This window comes from Bactrocera latifrons, unplaced genomic scaffold (genome assembly GCF_001853355.1).
Source record: "Bactrocera latifrons isolate USDA-ARS-PBARC rearing strain unplaced genomic scaffold, ASM185335v1 scaffold_204, whole genome shotgun sequence".
NCBI lineage: Eukaryota > Metazoa > Arthropoda > Insecta > Diptera > Tephritidae > Bactrocera > Bactrocera latifrons.
In genome coordinates, this window is record NW_017535564.1 from 18,531 (window position 1) to 37,045 (window position 18,515).

General features: G+C 38.1%; 1 protein-coding gene across 1 annotated transcript; it reads right to left on the reverse strand.

The window, feature by feature from the left end:
- Nucleotides 1–6,863: 6,863 nt before the first annotated feature.
- On the reverse strand, nt 6,864–10,657 carry LOC108968142 (putative serine protease K12H4.7; the record flags this gene model as incomplete). The annotated part of the gene is made up of 7 exons (XM_018931933.1): nt 10,370–10,657; nt 9,442–9,502; nt 9,029–9,280; nt 8,072–8,303; nt 7,796–7,995; nt 7,298–7,684; nt 6,864–6,966 (listed from the first exon to the last, which is right to left on the reverse strand). Coding segments are annotated over exons 1-7 (1,523 nt in total), but the record flags the coding sequence as incomplete, so codon positions are not given.
- Between the last annotated feature and the right edge of the window lie 7,858 nt (nt 10,658–18,515).

The window sequence follows — 18,515 nt, forward strand, 5'->3', positions numbered from 1 at the left end:
GATATATGCGGTACAAAGTCACCCGGAAGTTCGAAAATCTTTATGCTAAGTATGTGGGGGCTAAGGGGAATATGTAATATGAAAGGCTTTTTCGACTACCCAATATTTCTCTTTGATATGCTCAAAAGCTGTAATAAAAAAAAGGTTAAAATTTGAATTTTTTCGGCTGTCAAAATCCAGGTAACTATTTTCAAGAAATCCATTAAATTTCCAATCGATGGCTTAATAATCTGTATCTCCTGTTGTACAAGTGAAATATGAGGCTAGAAAGATATCAGTAAGTTAATGAAAATCGTTTAATTCGACCGCCATATAASCACTGTTTCGATTGTSTAAGRGTTAAGCATAGCACATTAAAATATTTGCTTGTCATTAAAGTAACGCTGAAGAAAAAAGAAGTTCGATGTATGGGTGACAAACAAGATGAAACATAAAAATATTATGGGCCGTTTTACATTTGCAAATCGCTGCTGAATCGCCACAAAATTTCTGAAGCAGGTGGTTACTGGTCATTACATTTGGGTTACTTATGACATCCTCAACCGAAAACGGACGTCGTCGAATTGCGGTGAGTCAGTGCACACGGTTGCTAGGCCAGGACTAACGGTCGGGAAGGTGGGATTGGCTGTTAATAATCTACTGTGTGTTAATCCCTTAAGGCCACACTTTTAGTTTGTATCAGTACGATAAGAAATCGACCAGAAATGTTCAGCTTTTACCAATAATACAAGTAGTCGAATTATATATCAATAGGGACCTGCTCCGGGAGCTTAGTTGCGATGTTTTATGCTTCTATGCTTAGACCTGGTATCAGGTGATGCTGTGGCGATTTACTTTGCTACTAAAAAACTACTGTTTTAGTTTTTTCCAATACGAACGGGGCTTTTTATGAATCTTCTTTGATTCATAGCAAGAATAATGGATTTTTTTTAGTAGACTTAGTATATGAAATTTAGCTATTACCTTCATTTATACCTCAAATAATTAAGTTAATTTTAATGTAAATATCKCAGGCATAAAGATGCACCGTTAACAGGAAAATACTCTCTATCAATTTTATTAAGATAACGCATATAAGCAAACCAAATGGGTCTGGCAGTGAACGAGGGCAAGACGAAATATCTCCTGTCATCAAAAAACAGTCTTGGCACTCAAGACTTGTCTTCCCCGTGGACAGTCATAACTTCGAAGTTGTAGATAATTTCGTCTATCTTGGAACCAGCATTAACGTCARCAACAATAACACTTGCCAACAGGTGCGTCTTCGGGTTAAATAGGAGAAAGTAAAGAGAAATAAAGTCCTATATTGTTAGGTGAACAAAACTATCACACTCTGTAGCAATTTGTTGCAAGAGTATACAAATGTATACCTTCATATATCCCTAACACGTTTTGGTACACTAAATTTGATACTTGAGAGGATCCGATGACAAAGAACTATAACACAAGCAAATCCCCTTTTACATTTATTTTATAAATATTTGCAATACTTTTAATGGTTTTACAGTTATAGTGTAACAAATACTAAATTTTTTCATTTTCCAAATATTAGTTGTTCTGCAGAATTCTACTTGTCAGCGTTTTTTACTGCACGCTGTAAATACATACATTCGCAGTTATGGGAATGTGGTGCCACACGGCGTATGAGTAACATTATTATTGCGGTGAATGTAAAGCATTACGGCACAAAGTCGTTGGGTACTTGTAAATTATGAGGTGTGAATATTATAAAAGCCACTTAAACATATTGGCAGCAATAMGTTGTATGCTTTCTGGGTCACAAAAACAACAACAGCAACAAYATTCTTTATYAGCCATTGCCACAGGTACAGGCTTTAGTGGATGCTGCAGGCAGGAAAGCGAAACGCTTCAATTGCCAACTTCACATACGCTGTTTATGCATATTTACGCTTCCATTTCCATTTACATTCACAAGRCAATCTCCTTCTCCCTTTCGATGGGGGCACAATATGGGCGCAGGCAATTTGCTGTGCTGATGTTACATAAAAACTAATTTATTGATGCCTTGTTTCAATCTTTTTAACAGCGACCACATGTTGCCCTTACCACAATCATTGCTGTTGTCATTCGTATGCTCTCTCTCCGTCTATTTGGAGACAATGATTATTGCAAAGCATACGTGTGTGTTTATGTGTACATTAGGGTGATCAAAAAAAAAATTTTTTTTTTCGTTTGGTACTCTGAAAAATAGGTTTCTTTTTTGTACATTATTCAATTTCCTACAAAATCTAAGGAACAAGATATTCTTTCAAGTAGTTGGAAGCGAGATATAAAACTTGCTGTATGATAATAAGAAAAAATAGAAATTTGTAAATGGGAGGACCTTCCCGTTACAATTAAGAACTCATTCTTCGAGAAGCTTCTTTGGAGGTGTCTAGGAACTCATTTTTCAGAGTACCAAAYGAAAAATATTTTKTTTTGATCACCCCAGTGTGCATGTTTGTGTGCTGTACGTGCGGCTTGCGGCTGTTGCTGTTATTAACGCGCCAACCAACCAGCCAGCCAGTTAACTCAACTGCTTTCGTACTCGCAGCTAGATACCGTTATTTGGTTTAAGTGTGTTTAAGGTCGGGTCACCAGATGTTGCAACATTGCCACAGGCTCATGCTGTAGCAACGTATTGTAGTTGGCTGTAAAGGGGAACTGCGTTAAAAAATAACAACAAAATTTTRTTTTTATTGTTTCTTTTTTGTTGTTGCGGTTTTTGGCGTTTCTTTCGATGTCTCCTTTTCTCGCTATAAAAATGTTGCGCAGAAAAATTCGTATTACCATATTGAATTTCTTTCACTAGGAATTTACGATTTTGCGTAGCGTGAAGACTGTAAATTTATTCTTCAGTCATTTAAAGTTTCTTCTGATTTTCTATTTTTTTAAATGAAATTTTTAAATTTCCTTTAAGGAACAAATTTTTATTACATTTGATTCCATAAAGCCCTTTACGGAGACGAGGATGCAAATTCATTTCTGGATGTCTATCCAAGCGGCAATCTTTTCATGGAAGAGATAGTTTAATCTGGTAGGCCAATAAGCCACGCTTAGACCARTTTGGCCYTCTGCGATACCRCATGGAGTTCAGTTAATAGATACATTAAGAGTAGTCATCCTTTCGGATGCATGCGCTTAACRTGAATTTTAAAAGACTCTGCGGCCCCACACCCGATATCTCCTACACTGTATCATACCGTGTACCATACCAAGTGCGCAAGGGGTGCTCAATAGATTCCCTGGTACCCTGCTCTAGACATTTCCTGAAGGCTTCTCGTTCGTTCTCGTTCAGTTAGTATTCCCATTTCGTCCCTCCTGTCTCTTCTATCGAGTGCCAACAAGAATTTTGTGTACTTCCGCTCTACCGTTTTGCACATGAATTTTGCAGTTTCATAACTAGGTAGCTCGTTTCATCGAGTTTTGAATGTCTTTACCATGCTTTTGTCGGGATCTTTGTATAGACAATGCAATCCATGGTTCTTGAACCAAAAGTATGTTGTAGTCGCCCTTCTCTAAATTGAGAAGAAGCTCGGAAGATTCGATCTTACCATCAGACTGTTGAGTGGGTTCTTTCCACCTCCATCTCCACCTTATTTCTTCTGTTTTTGTCCACCATTTTAGGTTTTTAATTCGGGGGTCTTTATCCCTAGCGTTTTTTTACCTACCGTCAGGTACCACATTAGTAATAATCGTTGTATTAACCATTCAAGTACTTCCGAGGATGCGTATAAAGCAGTCCAACATAAAGGAATAATTAGGAAAATTATCGCTAGGAACCGCCTGCTTACAATGTAAAGCCTGATCATGATCATGACATTGTAAGCAGCGACACCCATTGCTCAGTCCACATCGGCGCGAAGGATATAGCTAAGAGGAATGCCGATCCATGGAAGTGATAACTTGAGTAAAAGTGGAGACAGTTGATGTGATTGATGTTATAAAGGGAATCAATCGAACCATTGCCACTCCCACAAAATGCAGTTAACCGAAARGATGTATGYATTGGTRTTACACAGCGGTAGTCGAACCCATCTAGCTTTACGGTACTTTGGTGTGGTAGATTGTTGTCTGAAAAATCTTATACAGTAAACCGTTAGAACGGATAAAGCGATTCTTTGTTCTCTGTATAAGTGGACCGCAGGGATTGCAGGCGACAAAGGAATTCCGGGAAACGAAATAACTAATAAGATTTACAATAAATGTATAAGTCGCTGATGATACAGAGTGAAATTTCCTGACAGACGTATCAAAGTGAGATGGAATGTCTTGATGATATGCAAGATCCCCAAAATCGAGTGCAGGAGCCTCGAAGAAAAACACAAATGTTTTTAACGATCTCAAAAGAACTGCAGGTCGGCTGTAAGCCTAGTGACAGGTCACAACTTACTTGTATCTCATCGAACCGAATGCCCATTAGTACATGCAGAAAGTGCATATGGCACTGTGAAGAACCACTAGGTCTGTATATCGCGTGATAGTCAGTCATAATGCTGGTTACAGAACTGAAATAGAGAGAAGTTCACACTCTTGTTATCTGCGGTTCAGCCATTGTCTTATTAAAAAAAAGTCGAGAAGAGAAGAGAAATACCTGTAGTGTTTTCGCTACAATGTGAAAAAATGAGAAAATACTGTGAATAGCAGAATTGACCATATATCCACTAGGAGCGTATATTGTATGGAAATGACACCAWAATACCCTAATCTACCCAGGTGTGCATGAACTCCTTGGTTCATCAATGGTATGAACAAGACCTTGCAAACTCAGACCAGTGAAAGCTGAACTACCAGCTAGCCACCTTGTTTTCTTCCAGACAACTTTGAAAATTGACGACTTTAAAAACTTTTTCTCACCGTTTGTATGTATGTCTATTGGCTGCCGATTAATAGGTTTTCCTCGCTGTTTGACGCCAATTGGAGATTCCAAGTGAAGCCAGGTCCTTCTCCACCAGGTCCTTCCAATGAAGAGGAGGCCTGTTTCTTCCACTGTTTCCCCTGGTGGTTTTTGTTCGTCGAGAGATGACTTTACTTCTCGTTGTAGTTGTATTAAGCTATACCGTGGGAGATCGGTAGGGTTTTAGGTGATGGTATGGTAAACTGATGTTATTCGTAAGATTGTGCATTTTTTTTGCAGCGCTATGACCAGGCACCCAAATTTAATTATGAAGTAGACTGATCCAATTGATTACTGACTACTACTGCGAGAATGCATTTTAAAAGAGGGCAGCCGAATTTCTAAATTTATTGTTAAAGATAGCATATTTTTGTTGTTATGCCACAGTTTTGGCGCAAACTGCTAAGCTGAGAGTTTTCGTGGTAGCAAAGTCTTGTGAGCCGTAAGCCCCAGACGGATGACTACTGAAGAAGAAAAAGTTTCAAAACTTTTCTTTAAATTGCAGTGAAAGAATAGGGATAGTATGGGAGCATAAATCTGTCGAAATATTTTAGTCCTGTCCGAGTCCACCAATGTTGATGTGTTGACGAAATAATCTGAATCGTTGTTTTGTTTAAGGGCTCAGAGTTTCGAAGTGAATCGTCCACGGGTATCACATTAAAACTTCATGATAYATTAGTTTGTCAAAAAAGTCTTGCGGTATTTTTATTGAATTTTCAATTGTTCATAAAATTTTTTTTGATTACTCATGCCCAGCTCTTGACCGATGCTACGGCTGCTACTATGCCGGTCTCTTTCGATCAATTCAGGGATTTTATCGCAATTTTCGACGACAGGCCTTGCATTTTTGCCTTTATCGTAGTAGTATTGTAAAATATGCCGTATTTTCTCTTTATTTTGCTCCATGTTTGCGACGCTATAACTCACGAACGACTTAAAAGAAACGACAATCAATCAAAGACTTGTTAACGCGTGAAATGAGCTTTCCAAAAAGGTATAGCATGACCTGATGCGACGAATAGAACTAGAACAATGCGCTCTCAGCGCCAACTAGCGAAAATACCGCAAGACTTTTTTGACAACCTAATATTAGTTCCACTGCCCGTATCAAGATTTGATCTTCTGTGTGAACAATTTCTCTAGGGCGTCGCAAGTTCGGCACAATTTTGCAAAAAAATGTTGTTCAGCGATGAACTTTTGGTCGAATGGGTACGTCAAAAAAAAAAAAGAAAAGATAAATAAAAAATTTAATAGGACGCTGTAACATACTCAAAAAGTGGTGTGCTCTACGGTTAGAGGGAATCATTGATCTACGTTTTTTCAAAAATGATCTGGCCTTAATGTTACAGTCAATAGGGAACGCTATAGAGTCGAAATGAGTGATTTTCTCGTGCTTGAATTGAAGGATGACGAACTTTACTCCGATGAATTCGCGCTATATGCCATACAGTGAAAGACACAATGAATTTATTGAAGGTAACTTTTGGTGAGCAAATTAACTCGCGCCGTAGGACTATGACGTGACCTCTAAGACCCGGCCATTTACCACCTCTGGTCTATTTTTAATGGGATTTTATTTGTCTGCTCAGTTAAGCTCACAAAGTGGTCGAAAATTGGCCCTATCGCTCAAAAGCATTTCTAAAACATAATGCCGAAATTGATATTTATACTAAAGGTAAATTTTTCTGCATCGCAATAAACTATGTATATGTATTTTATGTATTTTGTTTCTACTGTAAAATCAAATTTTTTTTTTTTTTTTTTTTGAAAAAGTATAAATATTATTTCACATTTATTTTCCAGTTCATAGTTTCCATAATTAATGTAAGGCCATTGCAAAAAGCGATTGTAATAACAATAAGTTTTATCTAGTTTCTAATTTCAGCCGGMATCAGGCATATTATTACCACTGTGGCGTATTTTCAGTCTGTTAGCGGCTACTTCGCTTGCTGCTGTTGCTTCTCACCACAAAACACTACGCAAAAAAGCAGCTACTTTCAATTTAGCCACATTCATTTCCACCGAATCGCCGAAGTCTATGGAATCCAAATCAGCGGTGTGGGAATAGCCTGTTGTAGCGACGAACGTGAGAAGAGTGAATGAGAAAAASCAAATACAGTAATAACAATTAATAAAACGACAACAAAGAGGATAGTATAATTAGCATAACTAAACGCAGAAATTCCGGTGGYGCTGCATAATTATGAAACGTAAACTTGCCAACCGGCGAGCTGAAGCGCTCATAAAAGTCAACAGATAAGAATTATGAACATTTGCGCCTAAAAATATGCTACCGCCGTAGCGAAATTTTACATTTCCCGACACCGCATTGAACTACAGGTCGGTTGGCCTTTTCACTGCYTAGCGGCTGGTTGAAAGAGTGGCTGTCGCTCGACTCACCTGCTATGTTAATGACATTTTTGCCCCGTTGCAGGCTAACAGCACGCCAGGGATCGAGCYKGCCGTGAGTGAAGATGACACGCTGTAGTGCGGCGGCAGCGGTGAGACCACCGAAATGACTATTTGTTTGCTCAACGCTGGTTGAGATGTCAATGCCATTGTACGTTGCGGCATCGGCGCTTGGTTCAAAGGCATCGTCACAAAGTTGTTGAAAATAATTTAGTGGCACTTGACGGCCAAATGAGTGTGGTTGCGGGGTTGTCGCTTCATGGYGWCGCGCAAMTGTCACCTGCCGGATGACCGCTGGGTATTTGTTGTGTCTGCTATTGTTGGCCGTAGTGGTGAACCAACCGTATTCATGGCAACACTGATAAAACCAAGGGCGTGCTGCAAGCAAATGGAAATTAATTTAAATATTAATTATGTTTCGCAACTGCTGCTGCTGCTGTCGATTCAGTAGCCKGCGGCTTGTATTGTCTCGCCAGTTGGTGTACTCACTGCCGCTTAGCTGGTCCGTTAGATCTGTAAATATAGACTTCATCCCTTCATATGACAAATCGATGCACCAGTCGTCGGTGTGCGCTTGCTTCGCGAACTCGGACCAAAATATGTGTCGCAAAAATTCCATGAAAYCCACCAAGTCGTCTGTATTTGTGGTAGTTATGAGTGTTGCACAAATTTTGGCGGCGATTTGGTCGCTTTAACATATTCATTTCAGAAAATAATAGATTGAGTGTAGTTTACCTCTCAGAAAGCAGCTGCTTTAATACTCACTCATACAGTTGTGCGAATGTAGCAAAATAATTGCCCAGGCCATTGAAGAACGCAGCACGGTCCAGTTGACTTTTTGGCTCGAAATTGTTGCATATGCGCAGAGCACTAAGCAGTTGAGAGGCTTTTGAGGACTCCAGTACTGTTGCAACACCGTTAAGTCCCCTTTCGAGCAGTTCGGAACACTCAGTACCTCCACGTTGCTGGATAACCTTGCCTACTTGGTGCATGTATTCTGAAAATATGTAATGTTTAAATGTCCTCAAAGCTATCTGGTGGAAACTTGTAGTTGTAAATCTGTCTTAATGGATGACAACTGTAAGAAGACCCAGAATATATCTATGATGCGAGCTCTATAAAGCATATTCAATCTATCTACACAAGTTAAAATCAGTTGACATAGTACGTAGAGGATTTTATACATATAATAATATTAATTCTATACTTTATTATGTCATAACCTATAATGTATCCAATGTTTCGAATAGCATCACGGAGAGTAGTGTTTATGAACTCTCTCCAATTAATAGAGATAAATGCTGGCCTATAACGATATCGTCATTGACCTCATCTAACGAATTTGGATCTGCTTTCCTTTGATAGCAAAGTATATTCGAGTTTCAAGCTACTACTTACATCTTGCGGAAGGGTACTTTCTTTCTATAGTAACTAGTCAAAAAGACTATTGTGAAGATACTTGTAAAATCTTATCTTTAGAAATAATACTTAAAGTGAGTTCTGTATAGAGAAGTTCAGAATCTCTAATCATATGCTCGAGAAAATGTGAAACGATTATGAAACATTCACTGACTATCCAAACCTCCTCAATTTACGAACCAAAAACAAAACTTTTCGTAATTTTCATTATGTTATTCTTCGCAAAATTGTATTGCGACGGATTGAGAGTAAGTCCTGTGAAAACTTTTCGGAAATTATATAAAAATGAAGTATCATATTTACCAAAGAAATCCAATTTGGCCACTAACGGTGCACTCGAAGCCCAACCAGCATCCATCAACTCTGGATATAGCTTAGCGAACCAAGCAACGAGACTGCCGGAGTAAGAAGCGCCAGTTAATATGACTTTTGAGTTCAACAATTCGTCTTCATTGCTCTTTAGGTGGCGTATGAAACGAGCTAAGTCTGCTAGAGCCTGACGAGCACTTAAGTATTTCAAGTTTTTCACACTGGCATCACTACCGATAATATTTGCTATAATTATTATTTTTTACCTAATAAAGTCGTGTCTTACTCCGCAGGCCAGCTTTGGCCATAGTACCGATGTTCCACATAATAAAGMATACCGTTATGTTGTCTGGCTATATCGTGCATATGCCCTGTCAAAAGGTAAGCTGGCGAAATCTCCCACTCACCGCCAACGAATATGAATATTGGGCCATGTGGCTGGAAGTAACGATCGTTGCGCAAGTAACGCTGGAATATTGAGCAGAATGCATGAATTTAAATAAAAGTTAGTATGTGCTTGTGTTATAAAAGAAGTGGAAGTGAATTTTTTGGAAAATAATCGGGTTTTTCTCTCAACATTGTTTTGGATTTTGGGCAGTTTGACAAGTATTTTATTCTGCTCAACCATCGTCCGTCCGCAGCCCTCGACCGAAGCATATTTTCAGGTTTCATCATTTCTATGGACTTATATATAAATCATAAATCAAAAAGTAACTTCACTTTTTCTCGATATATGAGTTATTCTCTCAAGCTCGTCAGGCGAGCAATGCTCCCAAAGAGAAATAGTACTTGCTTGTTTAAGAATCGTTTTTGTTATATTCGGAACACTATGAGTATGTTCATTGAAACGAAGCGTCGAATTACTAAGCTTGAGACGACATGTTACAACTCAACCTGTTCTCTGAGAGTCGTTTAGAGGAAGTGTCTTTTCTAGCGTCACATGACCTAGTATCGTCGACGCCAAGAAATATTGCTTATAGAGCGAGGAAATATTTATTGTAGAGAGCAATCATCATCTCATCAAAATTTAAGCTGAGGAGTCACTTTCGTCGAAAACGTTTTTTAAAAACACGATCGATTTTGACCCGACCGCTTGTCAAACATAAACGTTTACTAAAAGTCGTTCCTTTTGGTACATAGCTATTGTAAGCTTTAGTAAGCCGTTCAAATATAAAAMTTCTACGAAAATTCCGTCGACTCTCTGTAGATTGCTGGCAATATCAGGAAATGCGACCGCCAAAACATTAGCGGATCATGTACTGAAAATTGTGATCGCTTAGTCAGTGATGCAGCTAAAACGCTAAGGGGAAAATGTAACATTACAACAGAGCTTACCATTAACCAAGTTTTGTTGTTCGTCACATCGAATTGATCCAACTTTTGCTCCATCCACAGCTCTTGCACCAAATCTTTGTGCAACACACTCGCTGCTTGCTTTAAAGGCGGCTCTCGCAGCAGYAATTGTAAATCCTTTCCGTACGGATTGATCCGTTGTTGAACAACCTCTTCCCCCGCCACGAACTCAGTGGTTAAGTCCGACCGCATACCTTGACATACAATCAGCACCACAATGCGCATCAACATTTGCGTGTGAATGTGTAAAATTCTATAAACTGCTGTCATGTTTCCGAGTGTTTCACCTGTGACGGTTCACTGACATTTGCGGCCGTTATTGTGACAGCACAGACCTATTTATGTCCACACTGTCATGGGGGAGATATTTTATTCACAGTAATTCACAGCGTGAAATGCCTTTTTCTCACTTTACAGTTTTGTGTTTATATATAAGCATATATACTATATAAATATGAATAAATATGTAAAAGTATATGGCATTTGCATAGGCGTATGGCGTGCATATGGTTTGTGTGGCAACTCTCGACCCGCTTTTATCGTCCCGCATGTCATTCGACAATTTATTAATATCACCGTTACATTTATATATGTATAACTAAAGTCTATATGTGTGTGTAAGTATGCTATGTATAATAGATATGTAATTAAACAAGTTCTTGTGTGCAATGGCATTAATAATTATAATTATTATCCATGGGAATTGCTGTTGTTGTATAAATTAGATAGTGGGCTGCATATAAACATGTTTAAATATTCATCAAGTTCAAGTTCGAAACTGAAGTACAGTCATTACAATTTGTGAATTACACATAAAGACTGTCTATAGCTGTAAATAGCTGAAAAAGTTTGAGAATCACTGAAAACTCTGCGAACTTCTTAAAATTTCTTAAAAATGTATGTTTGAAGGAGATTCTTAATCAATTTATGGGCGCCGACAAAAAAGCAAGATACTTTACAACAGAACTATCGGAAGTTATCTATTTTTGGTATGTGAAGGTCATACGAATTACTCGTTGATATGTTACTCTACTCGAAAAATCTGAAGGAAAACTTTTGCAACTGCTGTGCTAAGAGGTCTGTGGGATATTTAAGGCGTTCTGATTACGAATTTGAGTTCAACATTTTTCCAATTATTTTCTCCAGCARTGGATTGAAGAAGTYGCAAGATAATGAGTCGCCTTGCCTGAAACCTCGTTTGGTATCGAACGTCTCGTAGAAGTCCTTTCCAATCCTGACTTAGCTTTTTGTATCAGGAAAGTTTCATTTTCATTTTCGGTTTTAACAGCCGCTAACATCACATTTGCAMAATGACTATACACTAGTGTAGTTGTTCGCCTGATTATGTTAGACGTCTTTGATTCGTCTGTTTTCTGCTTTATGCGAGCTTTTCTATCCAGGCAAAGGATGATAAATGGTGACGCTTGTATATCTTATTTGTGTGATATGACCATTCTGTCTCTATTTCATTATGCTCTCAAAACCTTGACGGATCGATCGCGACAATTAAATTAAAGATTTGCAGATATTTTTTGAAATTTTTAAGAGAATATATTTCAACCAGGCAAGCATAAAGCAAAAAAAAAAAAAAAAAAAAAAAAAAGGTTGAGTGGATGATAAACATTTTCTTGTAAACCTAAATGGGTTTACTTAAAATACACCTATATATTATTGAACTTAAGGGATATGAGAGYCTTTCTAGGCTTGTAAGAATACTGGGAAACTTGACTTTGAAGAAAAATGGAAGAGAAGGACTTGCTTATAATATGTTACAAAAAGAAAAAGTGCTAGAACTATATATCGAGTTTATGTCAAGTTTATCCCGAGGAGAAGACATCAAAAAACCGTAAGATAAGGCGAGGTGGTTGAGTTTGTTGTTAGTGGATTAATTCTATCTTTTTTTGTTTTTTGAAGACCATTCATAAAAAGAGCAAAGCAATTTTCTACAACCATATTGAAGCAAGGAGGTTTCATTGATTTATTTTGGGGCCCATACCTATAGTGTACACGTGAACTCTATAATGCGGTACGTTATTGTATTCAATCACTCTCAAGTCGACGATAAGATTGGTATAATTAGTTCTGCAAATAATTCTTAGAAGGCCCTACTTTCTAACGGTCACTAAATTGTCAAAATTCAATATTGCAATTTGTTTTCCTGTTCCTTCTTTAATTGCTCTACTGTGTTTATCTTTCAGCTAAAGAGGTTAGCTCGTCCAGTTTCAGATCTCAATCCCTTTCCTTCCCTGTAGGCACATATCATTCCGATGACTCTATATATTAYTTTTGTTAATTACTCATTAAATGAGTAGATACTTTGGTGACCACAAAACCAGTTCTCAGAATTAAAATTTTTTCTCTCATTTTTGGTTTATGGCGCCTAAGTTCATCCTAGTCAGTGGATATGGCTACAAGCTGACCTAATTTTTTCTGGTTATGCTGAAAACCTATCTGAACCGCATCAGGTTGTATCCACCCAAAGATAGCTTCCTTGGTGAAGCCTGGAGACTTTTAGACCGAACCGATCGTTTCTCATGTTTCCATTTTTTTCGAGCTCTTCTTTGTCGGTGCAGGGAAACTTTGGTTTGGATTGGTTTTGGTCCCATTGGCTTGATTGTCGCCGTTTTCCCAGTCATTTTGTGAAATGCTGCAGAGTTTACAGTTCCGGACTCGACAACAGGACTATATTAACTTTTAAAAGAGTTATTCTCTTGTTCTCTATCTCTCTTTATCTTAAAATATTTGACTTGGGCACATAACCTCACAATTAAGGTATTTTTATTCCTAAGTGTCGATTCTCTTCTAATGGAAACCTCAAGAATAGTTAACAGAATTATTGTTTAACTGTAGTGTATATATATATAAAACCGACTACAAACCTTAAGTACATACTAGTAGATGGATGGTATGAGGAGAAGAAGAGAAAAAGCAAGAGAATAGTTGGAAACTCGTTATTGCTTGTTGAGCGCTTATTCAAARTAAAAATTCTTTTGGTGTTGTTGGTGTGTTGTAATTTTGGTGTGCTATTCATCTATTTATGATATCTGATTATACCAATCACTGTATAGAAGCAAGACCCGAGTACTCGGGCTACCATAACTTGGAGGCCTTCAATGGTTGAACTGCATGTAAATTGTAATTTTCTACTAAGAAAATGCAAACCTCATTCTTCCAAATCCGGAGAGTATACTCGAAATAACTGAAAACAAAATAATAAAAAAATCTGGGACCACACAACYGCATATGTCACGTTCAAGTAGGGATCCGTACATTTCCAACGTTATAGCCACATGTGTGCTGTGTGCTGTGTGCATACGGCAAAGCCACACCGACAAATGCCGTTATCGCCTACCACTTGGCATTTCTTGGTTTGCGTTTGCAGTTATATTTTTGTGGTTCTTTCGCCACACACACCCATACATACCTTGTATTTTACACCGCAGACCCACACTCAGCATACATATGTGTGAGTTGGAAATGCGCGGGCGGAAATGTGCTCAGCAGCGAATCAGAGTTGCCGCCACAATACAATGCGTGTGGGCAGCTGAGAAGGGGTGGCGTCATTTTKAATGCAACTGGTTGACTGCCTACACATATATGTACATATGTAAATGCATATGCATGGGTGTGAGCGTGTTGAAGTCGTGCTCAGTTAGCTTAATGCCGTGTTCATTTGCGTAAATACCGTTAGCGTGTGGGTGCTTGTTATTTGTTGCCACCAGATGTGTTGGTTTACAGGCTTAACTTATGCTTAGCTMMCTGTCAATTGGTCACTGCATGCCCTCGTTGCTGTCGCAACCATTTTTTTTCTCCGCTAATTTAGAACGCTTTTGTGTAGTTGCCTGGTGTGTGGCATTTGGAATTTGCCATTACCGGCATTTCTATGGCGGGTATTTAATTTTTATGGCAGAGTGCCCACTGTGCAGTGCTAAATTGCGAAATTTGCATAAATTTTCCACAATTCCCTTTGTGTGGAAAGGGCATTTATTGCGCATATGGAGTAAGCGTATTAAAGCTTRAAAGGTTTTGTWTTTWCCTTCATATATTTTAGAAGTATGGRMAGTGACAGGTTCTTCTCCWCCTGGTCTTTCWAACGGAGTAGAAGGTTTCCTCTTYCTCTGTTTCCCCCGGTGGGTTCTGCGTCGAATACTCTCAGAGCTGGAGTGTGACCAGTGCCCAGGACGTGAATGATRAGCGACTTTTACAATTTGGTTTTTGTTCGTCCAGAGAGGACACTGCCTACTCCGAAGTAGTACCTGTTGAGCAAGAGTTACTCTGCTTTGAATATTGAAGCTGACGTTATTGCTGGTGTTACTGTTGGTCCCAAGATAGACGAAATTATCTACGACTTCACAAGAGAGACGTGGAAASTAAGTCGCGGGTGTGGCGATTGTTTTTATTATGACGCGAGATATTTTGTCTTGCCCTCTTTTGCTTTGCGTCTTTATCCAATCTGAAGAAAGCAGAACTAACGGAGCGGATGTTCAGGTCAATGATATCAATATCATCGGCCTATGCACCAGCTGTACACTCTTATCGCAGATTAATACCTTCTCTATTCAGCACTGCAGCTTAGTTTTTTTTTCCAGGAGTAGATTGAAGATTGAAAAGATAGTTTGGTAACGTATGGCTTGAAGAGGTCTTTCCGTTCCTGACGGAACTTTCGGTATTGCTCAACCTCAGTTTACATAGCYGTATTAGTTTTGTGGAGATACCAATTTCAGACACCGCAGCTCAATGACAGCTTCTTTTCGTGCTGTCAAAAGCAGTTTTGAAGGAAAGAGGTGTCGATCTTCTTTCCAAGATTTGGCGCATGGTAAATATCTGGTCATTTGTTTATCTTCCAGGTCCAATCAGTTTGTTGCCGGTGGTCTTTAATTTTTCACACAATACGCTCGATAAAACCTTATATGCCGTTCAGCTAATACCAAAAATGGGCAAACGGAGTTGGTGATGCGAATATATAGCCTAACCCTCCCAAACGTCAACTTTACCTTCGCGCGGTACCCACTGTTCACTGCGAACGAGGCTCTGACGACCGAGTAAAGGCGGTATAACGTTAGCACATGCGAGGAAGAAACTCCTGCGCCATTGCCTGCCTCGAGGCTAAACCGGCAGCCCCGRAACTAGGCTCGGATGCAGAAGGCTAATCACCTACTCATTTTAAAGCCTCTTATTACCGAAACCGAGATGCGCTATTTTCCACCTAGGAACTACGGGAAAATAYATATATTTCTAAACTCATAAGAATGTCTCAATCATTATTAATAATTTGCGTTGGTTTTAAAAATCATTCATTACCTTCGCCGAATTAGTATTGTTGTACTCACACCGTGTGTAAAACAGAAATAATGAAAAACCGTACAGGGAAAAAGAGAAAAGAGAGAGAGAGGGAACGAAATAAGTGAGAGAGGTAATTTTAATAAGGAAATGAGACCAAAGAAATTGCTTTCCATAGRCGATGTTTTTAAGCGCTGCCACATGAAATTTTAATATGATTTAGGTTTTCTTTTTCTTTTTATAAACAATGTGCAATATTAGGAAGTCCTTTAAAACTGTCAGTCTCTCACTAAAGGTATTGCTATTATAAATGATCTATATGCTATTTTTTGACTCTTTTAAYAAGCATTGAAGACAAAATTATGTATTGAGAGCAATTATTTTTCCATATGGCGATTCCTCACTGTCTTTTAGATTTGATTTGAAATTAAGCAAAATACTGAAAATATAATTGTTYGGTTYGCACCATTCATCGCGTACTGCGKCCAATATTCAGTCGACATAATTGCCCAACAGAGGCGGTAACACGAGCTTGATGAATCGGTTTTGCACCMGATTTCCKTTGGTTGATAATATCATATGGYATACATGACGCATTGAAGACGGTATAGCTGCTATGGATCAGCCTTGGAAGAGAATATAAGGCGAGTTGTTGCCGCCATGGTGAGAAGCCCCTGGAATTAATTCGAGCCAGCCGGCGGTCACTTGTCCGAAAGAAGTTTTAAAACAAAACTCAGTCAATATTCTCCCACACGGGCAAAATTAATATGTATTTACAACTTGGATCAATCGGAAACTTACTGAGAACGTACTATGAACTGAAGCTACTAATAAATTGAAAGACACCTATGAAACTAATTTAAATCTAAGAGGCTAATAATTTCTAAATTGTAGTTCCCTTTTAACTCTTGGTACTCTATTCTGAATGATTTGTTGCTGATCGCTACGGATTGGTCTCTTGTTTTGCAACTGTTATTCAGAAAGTGCTCTGATGCCATTGAGGTTCTTTTCTTGAGGTTCTACATTTTATTCGTTTAAAAAAATCAATGAAACATTCATTGTTCGAATTGTCGAAGGATTCAACTCTTAAACGTCTGGCGTTTTCTCCGGGAACTATGACGTTTTTGTAAAATTTTCATGTATAAACATACATTTTTAAATATTACATCACGTCACATGTTGCTTTGATATATCCGTTATATTATATTTGAGTTCAGTCGTCACTTGTGTATAAGCTTTGCAATTATTTACGTTTTGACTTGAGTAAGATTGMATCAGACAAATAATTTAAAGGAAAATTTTGTAGTTTCAAGTGACTATTGCGAAATAATAATAATATCAAGTGCCAAAAATTTTAAACCTTCATCGTTATTACAAATTAACTTGATCTAATATCGATTAATTCAAATTTTATGAAATTTAAATGGTWCTTGAGGAACCGCCAGGCATTTAAAGGTTGAGATATTTCTCTATAGTAACTTCGACGTTCTGTTGGTGTTTTATAGGAAGATCTTACTGACAACATGATTATTATGACGAAACAGTTCCTTAAGAATTTGGNACAAGAAGTTGCGGTTATTGTTTTTTAAATTCCAATTGTGGTGTTTATGTTGAAGTGCAGTGCTGAAAGAGTGATTTTGTGTTGAAATGAAATTAGCCGAATTTTCAGTTACAGTTAGCGTTTTAGCCAAAAAGAAGCAAACAATTTTTTTTCTGTCTCTTTCTGCTTTGATATGCTCATGTTTCTGGTGGAAATCATTAAAGTGTAATAAAAAATGAAAGACAGGAAAGACATAACATACAAAAATAACAGCAAAGCAGTTCAAGACAAATAAAATGTTTGTGTGGTTGTGGGGAGTGGGGTTCTTGCGAGAATGAATAGTAATGTCTGTCTTCGCCGCTTTGAGGCATAACTCGTTGAAAAGCAGATAAATAAACAGACACAGACATTACAGTTATACAACTGTTGACGGTTTCCAAAGCTGTCTCTTATACACATCTAGATGTGTATAAGAGACAGCATTTGTCCCATCTGGCAGCTAAATTAGAGTATTTCAACTCTGAAGAGAAATCTCGTCTTCTGTACTGGTTAATTTGCTGGAAAAACGTTTGATTTTTTTTTTTTTTATAGTCCAAATTGCTTAGAAATTGATATGGCAACATTTTCACAAAACTCTCTCCCTAGTTCCTCCTCAATGTCATTACGAAGAGCGTATGCAGCAGCTCTCCGGCGTAAGCTTCATACATCCATTTGCTACTTCGTGTACGAACCGTGCCAGTCATCGAAATTTTACACATTACTCAGTTGGTATATTAAGGATAGCGAAAAGCTTGCAACGAATCAGTCGAGTTTGAAACTTACACTCAAGTGGAGTTGCGATTACGAGTTGTTGGCTCGTACTCAAACGTACAGTAGTTGCTTGTGTAGTGTAGTTTCTTTGCTAGTAAAAAAAAAATCTTTAATATTTTACAGTTATACAAAATTACATATTTACACACACAAATACATGCATATCTTTAAAGTAGTRGTAGTCTGAAGTAAAGCAACCGTTATTTTAAAGCAACGAAACAAGAAGTTGCGGTTATTGTTTTTTAAATTCCAATTGTGGTGTTTATGTTGAAGTGCAGTGCTGAAAGCTGTCTCTTATACACATCTAGATGTGTATAAGAGACAGCCTACCTATAGTGTACACGTGAACTCTATAATGCGGTACGTTATTGTATTCAATCACTCTCAAGCCGACGATAAGATTGGTATGATTAGTTCTGCAAATAATTCTTAGAAGGCCCTACTTTCTAACGGTCACTAAATTGTCAAAATTCAATATTGCAATTTGTTTTCCTGTTC